The 24,332-nt window shown below is 36.9% G+C and overlaps 2 protein-coding genes across 2 annotated transcripts; one reads left to right on the forward strand and one right to left on the reverse strand.

Moving 5' to 3' along the window:
* The first annotated feature begins 619 nt into the window (after positions 1–619).
* LOC129319205 (exocyst complex component SEC15A-like) lies at positions 620–4,061 on the forward strand. The gene is made up of 2 exons (XM_054964204.1): positions 620–950; positions 1,477–4,061. Exon 2 carries the CDS (start codon positions 1,494–1,496, stop codon positions 3,861–3,863), a length of 2,370 nt encoding a protein of 789 aa, XP_054820179.1. The 5' UTR covers positions 620–950; positions 1,477–1,493; the 3' UTR covers positions 3,864–4,061.
* A 10,168-nt stretch (positions 4,062–14,229) lies between these two features.
* On the reverse strand, positions 14,230–22,983 carry LOC129320162 (conserved oligomeric Golgi complex subunit 1). The gene is made up of 6 exons (XM_054965405.1): positions 20,689–22,983; positions 19,886–20,080; positions 16,928–17,205; positions 16,202–16,381; positions 15,834–16,008; positions 14,230–15,038 (listed from the first exon to the last, which is right to left on the reverse strand). Exons 1-6 carry the CDS (start codon positions 22,867–22,869, stop codon positions 14,868–14,870), a joined length of 3,180 nt encoding a protein of 1,059 aa, XP_054821380.1. The 5' UTR covers positions 22,870–22,983; the 3' UTR covers positions 14,230–14,867.
* Between the last annotated feature and the right edge of the window lie 1,349 nt (positions 22,984–24,332).

Genomic DNA, 24,332 nt, shown 5'->3' on the forward strand with positions numbered 1-24,332 from the left:
ATCAAGACACGAATTTGATGATTTATCAATTTTATCGGACAGGTTGATCTAGATTTCCATCCCATAATTCTCTTGGAAAAGACTACCAAACACTTGAATCCAACCCAATTCATTACAATCCCCATCTAAAATAAACTCCCTAATCAAGGGCCTTGAGCTTTGCTTGGCTAAGGAATTCAGGTTTAAACGAATTGTTCCTAAGCGATTAATCTCATCACCAAAGTCTAAATAATGACTATCCATGTTAAGAGATTATTCATAATGCTTGTAACTTGATCAACAGGGAGTGGTTAGCTTCAGTGAATTTTGTATATAAGGATGTTCTTAACAATGCTCATTCTCTTTCTAAGAAAGCTTATGATTTAGACCACTGGGCACTTGGCTCACTTGAAAGGGGGTGAGTCAACTTAACTTGAGGTCTTGCGTTCAAGTTTCAAAGTATGTAGCAGCATAATTTTTCAATAAGAGGTACCTCACTCCTTGAGATAGTTCGAACGGATGTTAAGTTGAATTCGGTGGATGAAGCCTAGGATACTTGTGCGCAAAAGGGGGGGGGGAGCCCATGATTTGGAAAGATCTTACGTTGTTTATTTATTTATTTATTTTTATCATTCTCCATCTGAATTTTTGAAGGATGTAAGTGTTTCAGTTTCGATTTAAAAAAAATAAAATAAAATCCCAAACATACCCTTAAACTCCTCGAAATTTACGACCCTAAAATCCTCCACCTCGAATTCGGAAAGACTAAGGTGGACCGAAGTCACGTCTTCATCCGTTTCGGTCGGCTTTATTGGGGATTCGTGTTTTGTAGTTTAAAGATGCCCACTAAGTGACCGATTCTCCTTTGTGTTTTAGCGCATATGCAGTTCCTCACTGTTTCTTTACTGGAATCGCGAAATTTAGGGTCAACGATATCGTCTTTTCAAGTTGGTTTTCTTGAGCAGTCCTAGGTAGGCACTGGCAATGTCTTTGTTTTGTTATTCGAGTTGCTTGTTCCTGCGCTTGAAGGAACATTGCTCTGCGTTCTTTTTCTCGTTCCCTTTTCTAAGTCCGCATTTCCAAATGTATGCTTAATGCTTTTACTTTTGGTTGGTTTATTGTATTCTGATCAAAACCTGTGTTCTTTGCCAATTTGGAACATTGTTGAAGATCTGTTTTCAAATTTCTTCTGCATTTTCTTGTGGGGTTTGGTTAAAAAACACTCCGATCAGCGTTAGCCTCTTCCGGTTAATAAATTATCTTCTAACCCATATGCCTGCTCAAGGATAATCTGTCACTTGATTCTTGCCCATCTCCTCCACTTGTTTATGTTATAGAACTCCTCTTATCTTGATTCTTTCTCGTGAGTATTACCTTTTTTTTTTTTTTGAGACAAGAGTTGCTTTTAATATTTTTGTTAGTTTTAGAATAGTTAATCTCTGGAAATGCTTGAAGTATTATTTGGTTGATAAAAAGTTCTAAGTTTCCCTATCACAGGAATATATGCAAAAAGAATGGATATGAAATCAAAGAGGAGAACTGTTATAGAGAGTGGAGATACGGGAGATGACATGGTTTTAGCAAATTTGATCGTGAATGGAGATGATGTTGGTCCTCTTGTTAGGCATGCCTTTGACATGGGGCGACCTGAAGGGCTTCTTAACCAGCTGAATTATGTTATGAAGAAAAAAGAAACTGAAATTGAGGAAATATGCAAGGCACATTATGATGAGTTCATCCTTGCAGTTGACGAACTTCGTGTTGTGTTACTTGATGCTGAAGGGCTCAAGAGTGAGCTCCAAAGTGGTAATTGTAAGTTGCAGCAGGTTGGAAGTTCCCTTCTTGTTAATCTTGAGGAACTTCTTGATTCTTATGCGATCAAGAAGAACATTACTGAAGCTATAAAACTGTCAAAGCATTGTATTCAGGTGTTGGACCTCTGTGTAAAGTGCAACGATCACATTTCTGAAGGCCAGTTTTATCCTGCTTTTAAAACTCTGGATTTATTAGAGAAAAAATACTTGCAGAATATTCCTGTCCAGAAACTCAAAATGGCTATAGAGAAGAGAATTCCTGTAATAAAATTGCACATTGAGACAAAAGTATGTAGTCAAGTTAATGAATGGCTGGTCCAGATAAGAAGTTCTGCCAAAAATATTGGACAAACAGCCATTGGTCATGCTGTTTCAGCTCGGCAGAGGGTTGAGGAAATGCTAGAACAGGAAAGAAAGGCTGAGGAGCAAAATATTTTTGGGGCTGGGAAGCTAGCATGTACATTGGATGTTGAAGAATTTGATGAAGATTCTGTTTTAATGTTTGATCTCACTCCTCTTTATCGTGCTTGTCATATTCATGATTGCCTGGGAATCTCAGAAAAGTTTCATGAATATTACTATGAAAACAGAGTGTTACAGTTGAAATTAGACTTGGAAGTGTCTTCAACACAGCCTTTTGTTGAATCATACCAAACATTTTTCGCTCAAATTGCAGGGCACTTTATAGTGGAGGATAGGGTCCTGAGGACTGCTAAGGGCCTCTTGGTAGCTGATCAGGTTGAAAAAATGTGGGAAATTGCTGTAGCTAAAATTACATCATTGTTGGATGAGCAATTCTCTTGTATGGACTCTGCTACCCATATTCTTCTTGTGAAGGACCATGTCACGCTTCTGGCTTCTTCTCTTAGACAGTATGGATATGATGTAGGTCCACTTCTTGAGGTACTTGATAACAACTGTGACAAATATCATGCACGTCTTTTGGAAGAATGTTGGCAGCAAATTGTTGATGTGCTTAGCAATGACGTGTACAAGCAGATGGTGATAAAAAAGGATACTGATTATGAGAATAATGTTCTGTCATTTAATCTTCAAACTTCAGATATTTTGCCTGCATTTCCATATGTTGCACCATTCTCATCCATGGTACCAGATACTTGTCGCATTGTGAGATCCTTTATCAAAGGATCTGTTGACTACTTGTCTCATGTTGTTCGTATAAACTTTTATGATATTGTGAGGAAGTATTTAGATAAGTTCTTGATTGATGTATTAAACAAAATATTACTTGATACTATAAATAGAAATAGTAGTAACGTGTCTCAAGCCATGCAGATTGCTGCAAACATATCTGTTCTTGAAAGGACTTGTGATTTTTTCCTTCAACATGCTGCTCAACTATGTGGTATCCCAATTCGGTCAGTTGAGAGGCATCAAGCTACTTTATCTGCAAAAGTGGTACTGAAGACATCAAGAGATGCAGCTTATGTTGCTCTACTGAGTTCAGTGAACAAAAATGTGGATGAGTTCATGGCTATTACGGAAAATGTTAATTGGACTTCAGAAGAGGTAAGGCACCATGGAAATAACTATATGAATGAAGTGATATATTACCTTGACTCTGTCATGTCCATGGCACAGCAAATTTTACCAATGGATGCTGTGTATACAGTAGGGGTTGGAGCACTTGAGCATATTTCCAATTCTATTGTGGCAGCTTTCCTTAGTGACAGTGTCAAGAGATTTAATGTGAATGCCATTGTCGGTATCGACAATGACCTTCAGACATTAGAGACTTTTGCAGATGAGAGGTTCCATGCCGCTGGATTGGGTGAAATTTACAAGGAAGGTGGTTTTAAGAGCTGTTTGGTAGAAGCACGGCAACTAATCAATCTTTTGCTAAGCAGTCAGCCTGAGGACTTCATGGACCCTGCTATGAGAGAGGAAAATTACTATGCGTTGGATTACAAGACAGTTGCTGCAATCTGTGACAAATTCAAGGATGCTCCAGATGGGATTTTTGGAAGTCTTTCAGCTAAAAATGCAAAGCAGAGTGCTAGAAAGAAATCAATGGACATGCTCAAAAAACGACTAAAAGATTTCAGTTGAAGCTTGAATTGGTGATGTATTCTTTCATTCAGAGTAGGTCACGTTTGTAATGTTCTGATGTGGATGCATAAATCTTGAAATAATATTTAAGTCTTATCCTGTAATTTATTTTTGAAAACCATATATTGCTTCACCATGCTTCCTCTGCACACACAAATGTTCATTATTTAGGCAAGAACTTCTGATCTCTTGATTACATCTGCATTTGAGTCAATTGTTATTGCACCATTCTTCTCTTGAAATATGGTCATTTACCCCTATGAGTACAAATGGATCACTAGCGTAGTTCACTGGCCTAAAGCTTTGCTGGTCTGCTTGTATTAAGCAGTGCACACTATTACTTGCTGATAAATAAACAGAAATTTTTCACGGCTTAGTGTCCTGTAGTATGATTAATCCTCCTTCATTTTGAAAATTTTGAAGCTGACCCCCAAACTGTTGATTTCGTGTAATCAAGTCCTGCTAGTAAATTTGCAAATTCACTAAGGCTGTGTTTGGATACCTATGAATTTGGATTTGGATTTGGGCCAAATTTCCTATTTGATAATGTTGGAAGATACCACATTTAAATATGTAGAGGTTTAAGTAAAGGTGACCTATAAGTTAGGGTTGAAGCCTCGATCTTGTAGCTTCCATTCTAAATATCATGAATTTGTAAAGCAAGAGACAGCCTGGAGGATATTAATTTTTCACATTTCAGCTTATAAAGTTAGGGTTAGTTCTGCTACAAATGTAAATGGATACAATATAATACTTGAAGTAGCATTTAGGTTGCTTATAAATTAGGACTGGCCTCATTCCATTGTAATTATAGCTTAATTGGTTATTTTACTGTGTAAATGTTCAATATTGTGGATAAGACAATGCAATGTCTTTGTGAGTTCATCAAGTTTTATTCATAATAGGAACAGCTTTTGAAAGAGGTGGAAACTGTATGATAAGATTCCAGATAACGTGCTCATAAAGACTTGTTCAAGAAAGAAGCATCAAAAGATAAAATAGGATAAATTAAGATAATTAAGATAGATTATTTGATTCAGTCTTTTATTTAGTATTTTATTTGGTATTTTCCTGTATTTAGTTTTTATTCAGATTTCCCTAGATTTTATTTAGTTGTTTAGATTTGATTCAGCATTTTAGATATTTAGATTTTTTAGTATCTTGGATTTTAGGAGAATCTATCTAGTTATCCAGTTATCTAGATTTTATTTAATATTTTATTGTATTTAGCTTTATAAATATGACTAGCAACTTAGAAGCTAGCATATTAGAATTAATGAAACAGTCTTTCAAACCCTTTGGAGATTCTCCTAAGCGTGGCTATTAAGAGGAGTATAGAACGAGATTCTTGTTTCATATCCTCCTAATAGATTTATTTCTCTTATTCTATTTTACTATCGTGAGCACCTACCAATTTGGCATCAGAGCCATGGTCACTACACGTGCTGGTCAAGAGACCAACCCTATCGATAACCCATCCAACATCGCCTCAGAAAATCCTAACTTGCTTGCACACGATCTGGCTCTTATCTCCTCCAAATTAGAGAAACTCGACATATTACAAGAAAAGATAGAAGCCTTAGAAGCATCAGCAACACAAAGAAGTAGAAGGACTCCAGAAAGCCGACACAGACGCCGTAACTGGGATGAGGAAAGTGAAGAAGAATTCAATTATTACAAGAGGGGGTCACGTCCGCCTCAACCCAAAATTAATTTTCCCAATTCAGCGGGGGTGATCCTCGGGGATGGATTCTTAAAGCTGAAAAATATTTTCAGTATCATCATACCCCAGAAGAATCAAAGGTGGATATAGCATCTATGTCATTAGAAGGAGATGCTTTGGATTTGTTCTCTTGGTTAAATTCAGAACGCACCTTACTATATTGGGATGAGTTAGTGAAGGCGCTGCAGGAGAACTACGGACCACCTGAATACCAGAACCCGGACGAATATTTGTGCAGAATCAAGCAAGACGGCTCTGTACAAGAATATCGACAGGAATTTGCAAGGCGCGTCGCCAGAGTAAAAAACTGGCCTGAACACTGCCTTCTCGGTGTGTTTCTCAGTGGGCTAAAGGAGGAGCTCCGATCAGACGTTCGAATTCACAAGCCCAGGAGTGTATATCGTGCGCTCAGCCTTGCTCTGGAATTCGAAGGGAAGATGACTTCGAACGGACCCAAATTGAATTCGGGTCAAAACCCGACCCGACCTTATTATGGGTCCTCAGCCACCGCACGTGACTCGAATCAACCACCAAGGAGGTCAACTGGATTCTCACCGGCGAACACGAGCCCGAACGCGTACAGGACCCCGACGCATACTGCGTCACCCTCGGCCTCCCTCACTCCAGCAAATACGCATCCTTTTAAGCTTCCTCCAGGCGAGATCGAACATCAGAGAAGGAGAGATAAAGGACTGTGCTTTCGTTGTGGGGAGCAGTTCCGGCCTGGGCATCGATGTAGGGGTTCCTTCTCTCTAATGGAGATCACCGAGGAAGGAGAGGAGATTTTTCCTCCCCTTGATGATGTCGCGCTTGAAGAAACAGAACCTGAGGGAGCCGAAATTTCACTAAATGCCATCCTGGGAAATAATTCTGGCTCAGCAATGAAATTAAGTGGCAGATTAGGCTCTAGACAGGTGTTATTATTGGTGGATAGTGGATCCACCCATAATTTTATTTCTGATGCATTGGTTCAGGAGCTTTATCTACCTACCCAAGCTATTTCTACTTTTGGGGTCCAAATAGGCGATAGCAGTATTGTGCGATGCAACCGAGTTTGCAAAAATATTGAAGTAGAATTGACGGGGTTAACAATTAAAGAAGATTTTTTCCCCTTCACTCTAGGGGGTGCTGATCTAGTTCTCGGTATTAAGTGGCTAGCATCTCTCAATACAGTGCAAGTCAATTGGAATCAACTCTTCATGATTTTTGGGTGAATGGCAAGAGGTATAAGTTACAAGGAGTTCCTAATGCTGCTAAAGGTGCTCAATTTAATTCAATGCAAGCTTCCGCTGACCCTAAACCTTCCCAATATTTCAACCCAGAACCTTTATTTGCCACATTTCCTGCCGTCTTTGAAGAACCCATAAATTTGCCACCCTTCCGAAATCACTCCCATACCATTACCCTACAACCAGGAGCCAACCCACCCAATTTATGACCCTATCGATATCCTCATTATCAAAAAACTGAGATTGAGAAACAAGTCGAAGAATTACTGCAAAAGGGATTTATTCGACCCAGTTCCAGTCCATTTGCCAGCCCAGTCTTACTGGTTGCAAAGAAAGACGAGTCATGGCGCTTCTGCGTAGATTACCGAAAATTGAATAGTATCACCATTCCAGACAAGTACCCAATCCCCAACATTGATGAGTTATTAGATGAGTTACACGGGGCAACTTATTTCTCAAAACTGGATCTACGATTGGGATACCACCAAATTCGGATGTCACCTGATGATATTTACAAAACAGCGTTTCGAACTCACTCCGGGCACTATGAGTTCACAGTCATGCCTTTCGGCTTAACTAATGCACCAGCCACCTTTCAAGCAATCATGAATGATTTATTTCGTCCTTATTTACGAAAATTTGTACTTGTCTTTTTTGATGACATCTTGATCTACAGTTCATCTCTTCAACAACACCAAGAGCATCTACACACGTATTCCAGACTTTATAGGAAAATGTATTCTGTGTAAATTTAAAAAAAAGCTTCATTTGTCAGCCGAGAGTTTCCTTTTTAGGACACAACATTTCTGCCCAAGGGGTTGAAGTTGAGGCTGGGAAAGTAGAGGCAATACGAGAATGGCCTGTCCCGAAGAATGTAAAGGAGTTACGTGGACTCTTAGGCCTTGCAAGATATTATAGATGTTTTGTGAAGAATTTTGGGATTATTGCACGACCACTCACTGAGTTGACTAAGAAAGATGCCTTCTTGTGGTCTGAACTAGTTCAGCAGGCTTTTAACTGCCTTAAACTTGCATTGATGACGGCACCGGTCTTACAGTTATCGAACTTTGAGGAGGAATTTGTAGTTGAATGTGATGCGTCCACAGAAGGTATTGGAGCTATACTCTTACAAAACAACCATCCCATTGCTTACTTCAGTAAAGGATTTTCATTCTCTAATCGCTTCAAATCCACTTATGATCGAGAACTCCTAGCGTTAGTTCTTGCAGTACAAAAATGGTGCCATTACCTCCTCGGGAGGCATTTTTTTGTCAGAACAGATCATGCTAGTCTGCAATATTTGCTACAACAACGCGTCACCACCAACACCTAACAAAGGCTAATCATCAAGCTTTTACCATTTAATTTTACTATTATACATAAGGCAGGAGTAGAAAATAAGGGAGCTGATACATTATCACGACGACCCCAGCATGCAGATTTTTTTCAGTTAGCAGTCCCTTTCGCTACAGAGCTTCATGACCTCACCTCTGAATTAGCATTAGATCCCTTCACTAAGGAAATAATGCAGGACATACAGAAAGATCCGTCGTCTCGACCTGAATTTCACTTGGTTGATCAAAAACTCTTTTATGACCACAAAGTAGTCATTCCATACTCATCCCAACTACGACCGAAGTTACTAGCAGAAGCCCACTCGACTGCAGTTGGGGGACACGGTGGTTTTCTTAAAACATTCAAGCGACTATCAGAGAACTTTTATTGGCCTACTATGAAGGCCGATGTAAAGACATATGTGAGGCATTGTGCCACTTGTCAGCAAAATAAGTATCAAACTTTGGCACCAGCAGGACTTTTGCAACCCTTACCTGTACCCTCTCAAATTTAGGAGGATATCTCACTGGATTTTATCACTAGTCTCCCTAAGTCAGGAGGTTTTGAGGTCATCTTGGTAGTAGTTGATCGTTTGAGTAAGTATGCCCATTTCCTTGTTCTTGCGCATCCATATACTGCTAAAAAAGTGGCCACCATTTTTTGTGAGGAAATTGTCAGGTTACATGGGGTGCCTCACTCAATAGTATCTGATAGGGACCCTATCTTCATGAGCTCTTTTTGGCAAGAATTATTCAGATTAAGCCAGACCAAATTAAAAATGAGTACTGCCTACCATCCCCAAACTGATGGTCAAACAGAGGTAGTCAACCGCTGTCTTGAAGCCTATCTCCGATGTTTTGCACATGAGCAACCTAAATCATGGCACAAGTTTCTTTGCTGGGCTGAATATTCATATAACACAGGTCATCATACATCAACCAAACAGTCTCCTTTTAAGCTAGTATATGGAAGAGATCCTCCGCCCTTGTGTCCTTATGTCAGGGTGAAACCACCATCGCTGAATTGGAAGATCAACTAGAAACTAGAGATGCAATGCTCAAACTCTTGAAGGACGATTTACGCAAGGTTCAAGACCGGATGAAGGCTTATGCTGACAAACATCGGAGAGAAGTTGAGTATGCCATGGGTGATGTAGTGTGGCTACGAGTACAGCCCTTTCGCCAACAATCACTGACCAAGAGGAAGTTTGAAAAATTATCACCTCGCTCTTTTGGTCCTTACAAGATTATTCGAAGGATTGGAAAGGTGGCCTATGAATTGGAACTTCCTGCGGATGCTTGTATTCATCCTATTTTTCATGTATCTCTCTTACGCCCAGCATATGGGATGGAGGCGCCAACTACACCAGCTTCTTTACCACTATCAGCTGATTTTGAGTTACATGTGAGGCCCCATCAAGTCTTAGATCATCGTTGGACATGTCATCATTTGCTGGAGCTATTGGTGGAATGGCATGGGCGACCTATGGAGGAAGCAAGTTGGGAGGACTACGACCTCCTGCGTGTTCAATTCCCCTCTTTTCAACTTGAGGACAAGTTGAGTTTTCAAGGGCGAGGTAATGATAAGACTCCAGATAACGTGCCCATAAAGACTTATTCAAGAAAGAAGCATCAAAAGATAAAATAGGATAAATTAAGATAATTAAGATAGATTATTTAATTCAGTCTTTTATTTAGTATTTTATTTGGTATTTTCCTGTATTTAGTTTTTATTCAGATTTCCCTAGATTTTATTTAGTTGTTTAGATTTGATTCAGCATTTTAGATATTTGGATTTTTTAGTATCTTGGATTTTAGGAGAATCTATCTAGTTATCCAATTATCTAGATTTTATTTAATATTTTATTGTATTTAGCTTTATAAATATAACTAGCAACTTAGAAGCTAGCATATCAAAATTAATGAAATAGTCTTTCAAACCCTTTGGAGATTCTCCTAAGCGTGGCTATTAAGAGGAGTATAGAACGAGATTCTTGTTTCATACCCTCCTAATAGATTTATTTCTCTTATTCTATTTTACTATCATAAGCACCTACCATTGTAAATCATTGAAATGCAGACTATGTGGTTGAATTCTTGATGCTTAGTATGTTAAGGCAAAAGTCAAGTCAAATGGTCAAACTCAATCATTCATGGGTGGTTAAATCTTTTGTTTCCTTACTTTTCCGGTTAGTGTATTTGGGGTTAGTTCAGTGTTTTATTACTTGTTAGTTGTCATCCTATACCCAAAAAACAACTGAATTTATTCTCTGAAAGTTGTGAGAGGAATCTCTTGATTATGCAGCCATGTGATTTGTTTTCTAAAAATTATGATCTGAAAATTTTGTTTGATTGGATCTCTTCATTATTTTAGTTTTTTTATTAGAAAGCTTCTATTGATATCATCTGTATATTTTGTAATGTATTTAATCTGATTAGACCGGCAATGTTATATAGTAGTGAATGCTGGGCTCTAACGGGACAGCAAGAGCATAAAGTTGGAGTAGCAGAGATGAGAATGTTACGATGGATGTGCGGACATACACGTAAAGATAAAATTCAAAATGAGCACGTACGCGAAAAAGTGAGGGTAGTACCTATTGAGAAAAAAATGGTAGAAAATCGGTTGAGATGGTTTGGGCATGTACAAAGAAGACCAAGGGAGGCACCAGTGAGAAGAGTGGAACATATAACTTTGAGTCCGATTAAGAGAGGTAGAGGAAGGCCTAAGAGAACACTCTTGGAAGTTGTTGAACACGATCTCTTAATTAATAATATTCCTAAAAGCTTGATAAATGATAGAGCACAATGGCATCTTGCAATCCATGTAGCCGACCCCACCTTGTGGGATAAAGGCTTGTTGTTGTTGTTGTTGTTGCTGTATTTAATCTGATCAGCTTCAGCTTCAGCTTCAAAACCATCATTTATTTTTCCAATGCTATCATTAAAGAAAGGCAATGTTTACGTTTTTAGTGCAGTATTGTGGCTAAATAATCAGGACAGAGTCTCCTGTCATTATCACAAGTTGCCCCTTTCTAATGCATGCACATCTGACCAAAAACCAGGCTACACCTTATGCAGTGCACGCGCTCGCGCGCAATATGTATGAGATTATCTTTTGATTTTATGATGTGTCTTCTGGTTACTGACTTGAATGGGTTCTTGCTATTATTTTTCTTACAATGTTCCAGTAATCTGTGCAGTTTTCCCTTTTTCCTTTTGTGCTTAATTTGTATTGAGAATCCTTCTGGATTCAATCTCAGTCTCAGAGTGCTTCGTCTTGTTATTTATCTTCGGTGAGTCAGAGAATTAGCTTTTTTGTTTAAAACCGAATCGCATGAGAAGGTAGAAATATCCTTTTGAGATCTGAAACCATGGTTTTGCTTTCTCTCACATCTGAAGGATTTGTAAATGATTAGCAAAACAAGAATACTGAAAATATGTAGTTTCTCAGACATTATCGTTCAGTTTGTAGCCAGAGGGGAAATCTCTGAGACTTGGGAAATATATATTTGATAACTATATGTGAGGAATGTATCATTTGATAACTCTGGGACATATACATAATTAGATTTTATCTTGTAGGAGAAGTGTTCATTTTTTTTTTCCTTTTGTTCATTAAAATTCTTGGTCATACGAGTCAACTTCAATAGATTATTTGTTTGTGGATATACTTTGTTTGACACAATTCAAGTCCTTAAGATCATAGTCCTTGTAGTCAGACTGGAAGCTAGCTGCATTAGAGTTACCATTTTTCTTTCAGCCATTGATATAGGAGTCAGTTTGGTATAAATTAAAGCATTTAATTAGAATGAATCATGTAACCAACTGGGATTTCTAGCGGAAGGGAATAATTCTTCACAACATAGTGAACTAAGTTCGAATTCCTATTGGGAGAGATGCCCACAATCAACATTTGACTGTGCCTTGAAAAGGATTATCTCTAATAAGAGGTATCTGTGAGCAATTAAAAAAAAAAAAGGGAATGAATCATGTTATTTTTTGAATGAATAAATATGTAGTTAAACGAATGCTTCTTGCTGCTGCAAATTTGTCATAGAGGTCTTAAGATTGAAACACTCTTGTGCACTGCATTGCGTGGCAAAGTTTCCTAAGAGTTCAGATATGAGATCATATCAAAGACTTGATTGGTGCTACTCTTTTCTTTATTGTTCAATTTTTCATTTGAAGATTGTTTTTGAAAGTTTATTGTCACCATTGGATTTGAGTCATAATGTATTGTATTATGTTGTTTTATTTGTGATTGTGAATGCCGAGGTTAACGTGAAATCATGTTTTATGCTTGAAGTTCCCTTTCTCTATGTGATTGTTATTTCTATTCCAAATTTGATGAATGAGTTGCAATTTCTATTACTAGAGCATCCACGTGATATTAATTTCTACATGTATAAAGTTGTCTCTTCGCTGTATTTTCTAGCATTAGTTCTTTCCCCTTTTGCCTTAGCTTCTTAATTCTCATATTAATGTTCTGTATATTTAGGAAAAATGGATGGTAATAAACCCCCCCCCCCAAAAAAAAAAAGTTGATCATGGTAGTTTGAAATTTCTTGTACAATCTAAAGAAATAATTTGAATATTAGAATTTGAAATTTTTTAAAATTATTCAATAAAAAATTTTAAATACTTGAATTTAAATGTAATATTTAAAATGTAATATTTGAAATTCAAAATTCAAATTCAAATTCACTTAAACAAATGTTACGTAACATTACCTTGTAAGTCAATAGAGTCGTGTTTGTGCTAACATTTTGCTTGCAACATCTCTCCGTTTTGAAGCTGATAGCTCAACCAGTTTCTATGATAAAATATCTAGACTATTGGAGGATGATGTTATGAATCTCATATCTTGGAGCTTCACAAGTAAAATGGGTAAATTAAAAAGTTTTTCTCACTTAATAGGCTTTTTTTTTTTTTTTTTGGAGATGAACTCTTCCTTTAAATTTATGCTCATAATAGTAGTGCTTTCATTAAGATGTTGACATCACTAAAAAGGGTTATTCATGAAGAATTTTGATGGATACTAAGCCAAGTAAAGTAATGTGAAGTGAAATTGTCAATAATATTAACTCTCGAATGGGATAACATTGTTATGAATCCCAAATTGAGAGGTGAAATAAGGTTTATAAGTTTAAGAGGTTCTCTTACCTAACATGATAATCTTTTAAAATGAGTTTTTTTTCTTTTTTTTCTGAACTTGTACTCATATCATCTCCCTATTGGGTGAACCGCCAAATTTAAAAACAGAAATAGTTTACCAATAATCATTTCTAACAGGTATTAAAAAGTGAAGCTCCATCTTCTGCAAAAGAGTAATGCTAAATTGGAGTAAAATAGACTTAATTGCATAAAACAACAAAGCGAAAGGTGAGCTAGTTAGTGATAGTTACACATGGGAAGAAATGTAAAGGGAGAAAATACAGCCCATGAACTAATGGTCACGTGCACATGCATATTGGCATGGGAGATTCTGTTACTGAAGTTCACCAACAAAGCGAATTGATTGCCTAAAATTAACAATTTACGTATTGTTTGATTTTTTTTTTAATTTCAAAATTTTTTTGAAAATTAAAAAACTTGTTTCATTGAATATTTATGTTGAACTAATTTCTAAAACTACTCCCACTTTTGCTTTTGAAATAAAAAACGGAAACATCCTGAATCTGTTTATTCTCTATCTGTTTATTTTTTATCATTTTTAAAAAACTAATCAATTAGGCAAGTAACAACTACTCTTTTTTTTATCATAATATATTCTTATTTTCCTCTGTAGCATAGACATCCAAGCCAACCTGCCCAATTGAATTGATAAATTTTTAAATTATTATTTTAATCAATTCAATAAAATGCTTTATTCATAACCAACTTCATCACAATCTAGCTACAGCTTTAATCATTAATGCCAGTTCTTTGAACAGTCCTGTTTCTGGTACATTGTTTCCTGACCATTATTTCTCCTATCCAAACTACGTGTAAGTATCACAAAACTAAGAACCAAACATAGTAATCTGCAAACAAGAACCAATCAGGCTCTATGAATGAATATCTAAATTACATAACTATTTGATCCACGAACGAGAACACTTTTTAATTAAGAAAGAAACAAATAATAGGAGACAATTTTATTGAAATTACAAAACCTCTACAGAACAGTTAAAAAAAACCCCCCAAAATTACAACTACACATTACATGATTTCTTAGAACATTGTAACAACAGTCACATTATAATTTTCTACAACTTTTCCACTATGAAAGTGAGAGATGAAGAACAATAGCCATTAATCATAAATCTTCTCACTTAAAATATTTGCATAGACCCATTCAAGCAGCCTAGAACCTAATGACAAACAAAATCAATGCCACGAACATCACTTGCTTCGTGCTCTTCAAATCTGTTTCTTGGCAAACTTCCTCACTCTTGCAGTTCCAACAGTCATCACAACCAGTAAGTTCTCTTGGAGTTTGGAGACATGCCTTTACTTTGGTGAATTCCCAGAACTCACCTTAACTTTTCTTTCTTTTTTTCTTTTTCTTTTCTTTTCTTTTTTTTGGGTTTTAATCCAGAAAGAAAAAAGATCCTTGAAATAACCTCGTCCCTATACAGTTCAGCTGCTTCATTGGTTCAGATGTCTAGCATCTGGAGCTGCAAACAATATTCTTTGATTTAAAAGCCACAAGTTCCTTGTATTAATCAGAAAGTCAATAATCTGATCTGGGAGCTGTGAGAGATGAAAGAAGACCAGCAGCCTGGGCAGGTAGAATATCGCCGAATGACATGGCACTTGTTGATCTATCTTTGAAAATGCCAACTTGTCCATCAGTCAGTATGGATCCCAATTTCAAAGTACTCTCCCCAAACCTACTTCCAACCTAGAAGAAACATAAAACAAAAATTTCAATTACCTCAAACTATGCCAAGCCAGCATATTCTAAATCAAGTTTAGATACAGGGAGTGAAATATACGCATGATGGTGAATGCAAGCCTATGATCATATAAGTCAATCACTAATATGAATGTCATTCGTAATATGTATAGTTTCTTTCAAGACTTCCGGTTGCACCTGTTATAGCACAGAGGACCAATAATTTGATACGGGTCCTAAAAATCTAAAACTTTTGGAGGACTGAACAGGAATCCAGGAGATTTTCGGTAATGTAAAAGCTCCATTGAGCTAATGAATAGTCAACCATTTTTTTCCATGTTTTTATTATCTTCCATTAATTTAAAAAGAATTCTTTATCCACCACCACTTAACATGTGTTAACCTTACCCATATATTAAAAACGATTCACCTATGTATCCCAAGGCAACAATTTGAAAACTTAACCCCCCCCCCAAATAAAAAAAAAAGGATGGAAAACAAGATTACACAGGATTGTATTGACATTTTCACAGTAAAATAACTTTTAAATTTGGACCCTAGAGAATACAGTTCCTAAAGTCCATATGGTGTAGCCACTGACATTTCTCAAACGCATATTGTTTGTCTCTCATGTAAAGATAACTTCAGAAAAAAGGAAGCAAAATTCTGATGTGGTAAAGGCATACAAAGAAAGAAATGCAGCATCTATGCTTTTTGTTTATTAGAAAAAGCATACATGAAATCATGTATCAGGCCACAATAAGATAAGTAGTACTACGAGAAAATTTGATAAGGACATACTTGCATGAATGACTTCAAAAATGGAGCTGCTACTCCAAGACTTGAGTTGTCATCCAAATTCATCTTCTGAGAAAGCTCACCATTTGTATAAGAGTTCCAGGAACTTCTCGAAGCAAGTTCATTTGAAGATGGAGCAAATGTCTTCTTTGTCCCTCTAGAAGACAATGCTGGAGCACTGGAATTATCAAAGACATCAGCTTACGAGTAAGGATTCACATTTCAGAAAAGGTTCCTCAGCCACAAGAAAAGGTATTGAATGAATTGGGTACATTCTAAAAACAATCATTGTAAGAGAGGAATCGAAATGGCTATGCATTAGCAAATGACTGGCAAAAACCAAGAGAAAGATGTAATAAATTCAAACTTACCTGATGGGAAGGTATTTGAATCGAGGTACTGGAGAGCACCTCAGAATATTAGACTCTGAATTAGTAGGCAGTTTCTGAACAGTATCTGTGTACATTCGGTTGAGTTGCACAAAAAATCCAAAGAGAACAGCATGACGTAGGTATGACTGTTTCTCATTCTCCCAAAGATATGGCTCAAACCTTTTAACAGATTAAATTACATAAAATCATTACCAGATCAATAGAAAGAAGCATTGAAATATTAACCAAAAAAGATCCTTGAGAAGACAGCACAGAAATTACTAGAAGATCAAAATACCTAACTGGCAGCTCATATCACACAAGTACCTTCCACTAAATCAACCTTTGCAAAAGTAATACACATGACAAATTTTCCCAGACCACAAACCATTATTTTGACTGCACACTCCCATATAAAAAATCATGGGCTGAGAATCAACAACCAGCCTGGAGACAGTTATGATTGGTACACTACTGTTCCAAATAATTCTATAAATTTATCCTTTTTTATCTAATTTTTTCACCTTCAAACTCTGGACTTTGTGAGATTCATATGTAATTTTCATTTTTTTTTCCTACTTCAATTTAAATGATTCCACTTATTGTTGGTTGGAAGTGTAACTTGTTGCATGAGGCCTCCATTTATAGCCTACACTCGCTGCATTTCAAGACATTATTATCTAGGGAACAAGGAAATCAAAACATAAATGAAAGAACAAAACTTACGTGAGCCAGTCTATGGGATCAAGTCTCTGAGAAAGATGTTTTAACAACTGATCACAACGTTCTCTAATAACTGAGGTCATCAATCTTTGATCCTGCTTCCTTCTCACAGGTAATTTTGGCTTCTGGCCAGATAATTCCCCATTTGAACTTGAATCACCCCCCGAGAGAACATCAGCGACAAATTTGACATCTAACAGAACCTGTAAGACTCCTTTTTCTGACAATCCAAGACCACTAGCCTCTTTGGTGAAAAGAAAGTCCTCAAAGATTCCAATAATCTGTGCAATAAAATATAGTCAGTGAGGATGCACATGTACAAGAGAAGACATCCACAGTGATTAGTACCATCTCAGTAACATGATGACCCACTAGCTAGAAAATTGTTCTTAAATGACAAACATTTATCAAATCAACAAGGTGGCATGGCCAAATGATACTTCTTGCACTGTTTCAGGGCATTGGGCATATGAAGGAGTGGAAGGCATTGCAGAAGTGTGATCGCTTTGTATAGAAATTTAGCAAGAAACTTCTGCCTAAAAGCTCTGGTGAGTCAGATGACTTCATTTCCTCACAGGTTAAAACACATGGACTTTCAAAATCTAATTTATTGGAAAATGTTGAAGTATAGGGCAAAAGTAAAACTGATGACAGAATCAAGGGACTGAAGGTAAGTACAGCCACCTCAACATCTTCCATAACTTGATTTTTGTAATAGGGTTTTACTTGATTATACAAGCTTAAGCTTGTTGCAGAAAAGCCCAAGTTAAATCAAGGAAATCAGATGCAGAACTTATCAGAACCCAGACACCTAGACATTGCATTGCAATTCACACAATCTTGCAACTTTCTAACAATGGACAGATCCAACTGTTGGTCCCCTTCCCATTCCTTTTAAGCTTCCATCGTTGAGATTTCATCTTCCTCACATCTTCTGTTAACGTGTAACTAATAGATCCTTATATATGAGACTGGAGGTAATAGTTCTAAATTTAGGGATTGGAGTTACTGGAGCAACGTTATTTAAAATAACTAATTTCTATTCTAAATCTTAATTCACAATTTATTCTTGACTTGGAAGACTTATGTTATTTTCACCTATCTTGTTACATTAGTTTGCTGAGCTATCTATCTATTTGCTGGTCCTAACAGCACCAATTGTTGATGTTTATTTTCAATTTTTTATACGTAATTGTGTAATGGGGCAGTAATTGCTTTGTTGAGAACTACAAGCATCTGCTTTTTACTAAATAACCATATACTCCCTCCATTTACCACTATAAAACATTTTTTAAGGTTTTATGTATCAATTTATAAGGCATTTTGCAAAATGTTAAAAGTAATTCATGTGTTTATCCCAAGAATGTCCCTGACAAATAAAAAAATTACTTGACACCCATTGATTTGGTTCATTCCCCATTAGGAGATTCAGTTGTATTTAATGAAGCATATATTTGGAAAGATAGTAATGTTTAAAGGACATTAATTTATTGCATTATGAATTAGTTAAAAATGTCTTCTAGTAAAATTCCTTATAATCGTAAACGAAGGGAGTATAATCTTTTTTTTTTTTTTGGCAACTTTTTTGTATGTTCTTATGTATTCAAATTTGTATGTCTTATCTTTAGTGATTTGGTGGCTAACATACCCACATTTTTCTTCTTGTTTTTTTTTTCCTTCCAACAAAAGTAGTTATCCCCTGGCTCTGTATTTTATCAAGTACTGTGAAACCATCAACTGATTGCTCAGAGATACCAGCCTTCTTGAAATATTTTACTTAGTCAACTAGCTGGTTTGAGGCAGTCAATCAGTTGCTCATGATAGGGGTGATATCCTATTTAGGCATTTCATCCAGTCGATTGCTTCCCTGCACTCGATCAACTAGACATATCACAATCAGCAATCTAAACTTAACTAAAAAAAAAAAACCTTTCAAATCCTTACAAGAGGCAACTTCTACACTTTTTCGAGCACCTAGTTGCAACTAACATAATCAAACTCAACAATTCCACCCAAATATATGTATATATATCATACTACAATTTGTGAAACAAAAGATCAAAATATTGCTTCACCAATTAGGTTAAACTTGACATCCATCGGCTGCACAAGAGTTGAATTTTCAACTAGTTTCTCCTTGGTAAACTATAGCCTTAACTTGGAAAAATGCAGCCCACAAAAGGGTGAGATATAAAGTCCCATCAATCACAAAGAATAACATTTCATAGTCCTAGTTTCCCAGCTAAGCTAGTTCTAAATCATTTCCATCAAATAAGCTTTTTCTTGAATCGCTGCTCTAATATAAAAAAAATGCAATGGCTAATACTCTAAAGGGTCACTAATAGTAACTCAAGCATCTGAGGTTAAAATACTATAAGAACTTTAAAATTCCCCCAATTCTAACTTTGGGATTGCCCACAAATTTTGAATTAGGTTTTAGTGATTAAGTAAATTTGCTTGGGACAGAATGAAGAACGTAAATTTCCAATTTTTGCTATGATATGGGGTACTTGGGTGGAATTTACTGCTAGAAAGTTAAGGTTAGGCAACTCTAAATTATTTATGACAAATTGTTTTATCTCTGGCTCCCTTTTGGTTTTCTGTTCATAGGTTTCCAATGAAGTCTCTTTGACACTTTTGTTCGATATTAAATCGGGCTTGTGCTGCATTTGATTTTCTTAGTTCATCTTCCTTCTTCCCTTTTTTTACTTTTCCCTCTCCTCTTTTTTTCCCTACTCTCCTCTTTCTTTCTTTAATGCATCCTCCTCTCTTGTAACTCTCTCTCTTCCAAATGAAGCACGTTATTAAATCCCAAAAACAAGACAAAAGGCCAGATAATCATTGTTAATAATTCAGAAATTAACGGAGCAAAAGGACAGCGGGGAAAATAAAAGAAAGAAAGACACTTCAGTTCAGCAGCTTGAGATCAAGTTGTCTAACACATCCATCAAAAAATCATACCTTTTCCAACAGTCCAGATGCCAGCTTTTGCAAAATCTTCTTATCAAGTACATGACCCCCAACTCGATGAACTTCTTCACAAGCTCGAAATAGAAAAGAGATTATATACAGAGAAGGCATTGATGGAAGAGATATTTTCATCTCTGATTCATTTTCATTAGAATGCTCCTGCTTGACAATGATATCCTCCCATCCCTGTGCAGGCAATTAAAAGATGAGCTACCTTCTAGATTACGGGCCACAAGATTTTGATGGGCACATCACTGACAGTAGGTATACAACTAAGAAAATGCATGACAATAATATTAAAAACATAGAAAGAATATCATGCCAGTTAAGACTTATCACACCACTAACACCTCAAGCAGGGAAGCGTGAGATTAAATATTACTGGTAGAAGGTACCACTTATTTGAAGAAGTTTGAGTAGTACAATCAAATTTTTCACCCTTCTATTCTTTTCTCCCCTTACTATCCAGACCATTTCCTTCAGAATTGGTTCCACTTCTATTTCACCGGTATCTAGACTCCTCCATTGGAACAGAAAACCTTTTGAAATTAGTTCTCATTCCATTGTGGAGGTGTCACAGCTTTGAAGCTGCTAGCAACCTGAGTGTCACAATCTTATCCAAAACCATATTTCTTCCCTCCAATTGTCAGAAACACAGATTATCTAAAAGTTTACAGGCATAAGAGAGTGTTGCAAATACGAAATAACCATAAGGTCAAACATGCTTAAGTTAGAAAACAAAAATTTCAAGAAACCGAGAATATGAAAAGGAAACATTAGAAAACGGTACTTACTCTCCAGGGAGTACTCATGGATAAAGCATCATCTTGTTTAAGACCATGTGAGACACTAACTGAAAGCTCATCACATAGCCATGATATCCACAAATTGTAGGCTCTAATGCAAAGATCTCCCATAACCCTGCTTAGTTCTTCCTGGTGTGGGCTTGCACTTTCTCTTGTTCCAAACAAAGCAGCTGCAGCAAGAGAATTTTGTCTTTTAGTACCCAAGGCTGTGTGTCTTCCCAGTGTATCACAGGCAGGAGAATCAGTTCCAAGCTTAGATTGCTTCATCACAAATGGCATTTTTCCAAGAGCCGAGGTAGTATCAGTTGCCCATGATCTAGGAGATCCAAGTATCAGTGGCACATGTTTAGAGTGGATTTGCAAAGCAAACAATAGTCGACCAATGAAAAGAGATCTTTCAATGGTAACAGTTGTAGGAACATCTTTGTTGCCTTTCTCCATTATGGCATATAATTTATCTAGCTCACTTTTCAATGCCATTAATATAGCAGACATACTTTCATAACACTTACTTTGCAAATAGGGTGCTAGATCCTTCAATCTTTGAGATGCCTTTGGAGATTCTAAGAAACTCAACATATCGTCAAGAATCCTCCGACAAGACATATCAACCAATTCTCTTATTTGACTAACTTCTGGACCAAAATAGGCATTTAGACATGTTTGAAATTCATTCTCATCATGTTGGACTTTAAATACAGTCTTTCTGGCATTGGATTCTAAAAACCAAACTCCACCAACCGTAGATGGTCTGTTCAAGTACCCCTGACCATCATTCAGCTTGGCCGAAGTGTCCCCAACTGCATTTATCAAGTTAACCAAGTCAACAGTGCCAGTGAGTTCCCTAAATCGCTGGTTAATGATCACCTTCATCCTACCAAGAAAAGCATCCTCAAAAATCTCATCCCATAGATCCGAATCATCTTCCAAAACAAGTTCCCGTATCCTACTCCAAGGTAACTCAATCTCAGACCCAAAAACGGTCTTAAGCCATTCCAGACTACCTTCCAGCACCTGCTTACTTTCCATTGTCTCCCTTATTGATTTCTCTGCCAAAGCTAGTTCGTGGCCACTTCCAATGGCATCAATTAAATATCTTCCATTTACCTTGTTTACCATCTCTTTAGCGCATTCCCTTAACCAAGTTTTACAAGTACTAGCAATGTAGTCTTTATCAAGCATTATCATAATTGACTCCAGTTTATCTCGAAACAATTTCCAGAGCCTCACCTCCTCATCAGGATTGGAAATTCCACCAAACAAATGAGATGCAGGAGGCGAACCCAAAATGACTTTGTAGAAAAGAGGCATATCATTCATCACTTGCAAAAACAACTCACCCACCTGGCCAACACTGACCTGAATTATGCCCAACACATCACAGAAGACAGAAACTACAACAAAGGAAGCGGATGCAGCAGCTTCACAGTCAGCCAATATACGAGAAACCCACGACTTCCTCGATTCCAGAAACAAACCCAATACCTGTTTTGGCTCAAGTTCATCAATAACGGCCACAGCAGCCAATGCATCCGAGTAAGCCCCAATGGTGAGGCCACGATCTAACAGCCTATCCCGACTCCTCTGAGAGATCTGGGTCCTGAAACTCTCAACGATTTGCCATTGGTGCTGAAGGATAGGGAAATTCGACAAAATCTTTTTCTGATCCCCATCAACCGCATTCCCACTGTCGAAGAACAATTTATGATGTGCTTGCTTGGCTCGCACGTAGCGTGATGCTGCCTCTAAGAACATGCCCTCATCCAGACAGCCCCATATATTCTCTGGTGTATCAATCAAATACTTTACACGCGATGCGATGCCGTAAGTCCAGGAGCGTGTGGCCGAGGATTGGGACGGAGATTGAGATTGCAATTGAGAGAGGGAGAGTGAGCGAATCGACCCATGAATTGAAGAGATGTTGCCAGAGATCGATTGGCAAGAGTTCTTCATCAAAACGATGGAATCAGCCGAGTCAATGAGGTCACGGTATCGATTGCCAACAAGCTGCCGGAGCTCCTCCTTCTTGTCTTCGATCTGCTTCCTTGTACTCGCCTCCACATTTCGGATCTCGGAAATGGGCTTCGTCCGAAAAAGTGACTCCGCATCACGGTGACCGACAGTGGTAAAGCGATGGTCACCGGAGTGAGTCGCCGTCGCCGTAGCCATGTGGAATGCTCGAGCTCTAGTATCTAATTCATTCTCAAAGATATCATAAAAATTCTGGAGATCGGCTTGCTTCCTACCGTGATTAGATTCAAGAGAAAATGACAATTACATATGCTGTAAATGAAAACCTCAAGAAATGTTATGGAAGAATCAGATTCTTTATTTGTAATTAAAAATAAATATTATTAAATTAAAATAATTAATGAAATATGACTTATAAATCTATCTATTACCTTTGTTAAGGCGGGATGGCCATGTCTACAGTAAATAAACAGTGCTCTGTCTTTTTTTCCCCCCAACCCCGATCAGAGCTCCATATACTGTGTGCAGTAATTGCACGTCCCACGTATGCCTACATAATGAACAGTGCTCCATCTGTTCTCTTTTGGTTCCCCCCAAATCAGAGCTCAATTTACTGTGTTCATTAATTGCACGTCTCAGCCGTCCATCTATTGTACTGTTATAATTACAATAATATTACACTATTATAATTATATTATAGTATCATGATATTGGAGATAGAAATTTGAGTGTTGCGGTATTAATATTATTATAATATTTAATGGTCTTTATTGATTTTTTTTCTTTTTTTTTTTAAGTTTGCACAAAAGACAGGACGGTACTAGACTTCACCTTAACCCGAAATCCGGTCTCTTTCATGAAAAGGACTAGGTTAGGCAACCCGTAGTCTAGTCTTGTCCAGTGATAACCCGAAGATTAACAGGATCGAACTTGGTCCATAGGACTGACAAACTGGTCTTGTCAATCCAGTACTCACTTAGCTTTTTTTCCCTCTTTTTATTCTATAAGAGACAATTATCCATTCCAACATAATAAATTTAATTAAGATAGTAAAAACACTTATAATAATAATAAATCCATAATAATTTCCAACAATAAGAAAAAAAATATTTCTGTTATAGTCCAAATGATTTAAATTTATAACTTTAACAAAAACAATACTCAACAAAATTCAACAACACTATATTACAATAATAATTTAGAAACAAACTTAATAAATCTTCATACAATCATCTCGTTAGCATCAATTACACTTCAAACATTTGTCAAAAATAAATTAATTATAATTATAATAAAAAATTAATAGGACTGGACTGGACCAAGTGGTCTGGATGCCTGGTCTCTTGTCCAGTCTAACCCGAAGAAATAGTCTGGTCTTTTTAGTCTTTTTGGTCTTAAAGGACCAATGACCATGCAAACCGAACAAGACTGAGACTATCTCAAGTTGGACTGGACCAGACAGGACTGAAAAACTTTTGCACAGCCCTTCTTTTTCCCCCTCATCTCAACTAATATTCTGTATTTTATTTTAAATGTAACTACTGTAACACAGCAAATGATGGAGAAAAAAGAAGGCCGATCTTGCGTTGATGATAAACATTAAATGGGGAGGTCGGTGTATCAATTAGTAAGATTTCAACAACTTTTGAGCTCTTGAGGAA

This window comes from Prosopis cineraria, unplaced genomic scaffold (assembly GCF_029017545.1).
Source record: "Prosopis cineraria cultivar Desert tree isolate PC_DT_omini unplaced genomic scaffold, ASM2901754v1 PC9, whole genome shotgun sequence".
In the NCBI taxonomy this organism is placed as follows: domain Eukaryota; kingdom Viridiplantae; phylum Streptophyta; class Magnoliopsida; order Fabales; family Fabaceae; genus Prosopis; species Prosopis cineraria.

Bases quoted from the DNA above. Each gene is read 5' to 3' on its own strand.
- LOC129319205 (XM_054964204.1), top strand. From the start codon at position 1,494: ATGGATATGAAATCAAAGAGGAGAACTGTTATAGAGAGTGGAGATACG.
- LOC129320162 (XM_054965405.1), bottom strand. From the start codon at position 22,869: ATGGCTACGGCGACGGCGACTCACTCCGGTGACCATCGCTTTACCACT. The intron at 20,081-20,688 runs GTAAGTACCGTT...TTGCCTGCACAG, and splicing joins CCATGAGTACTCCCTGGAGA to GGATGGGAGGATATCATTGT. The intron at 17,206-19,885 runs GTATGATTTTTT...TTTATTGCACAG, and splicing joins CATCTGGACTGTTGGAAAAG to ATTATTGGAATCTTTGAGGA.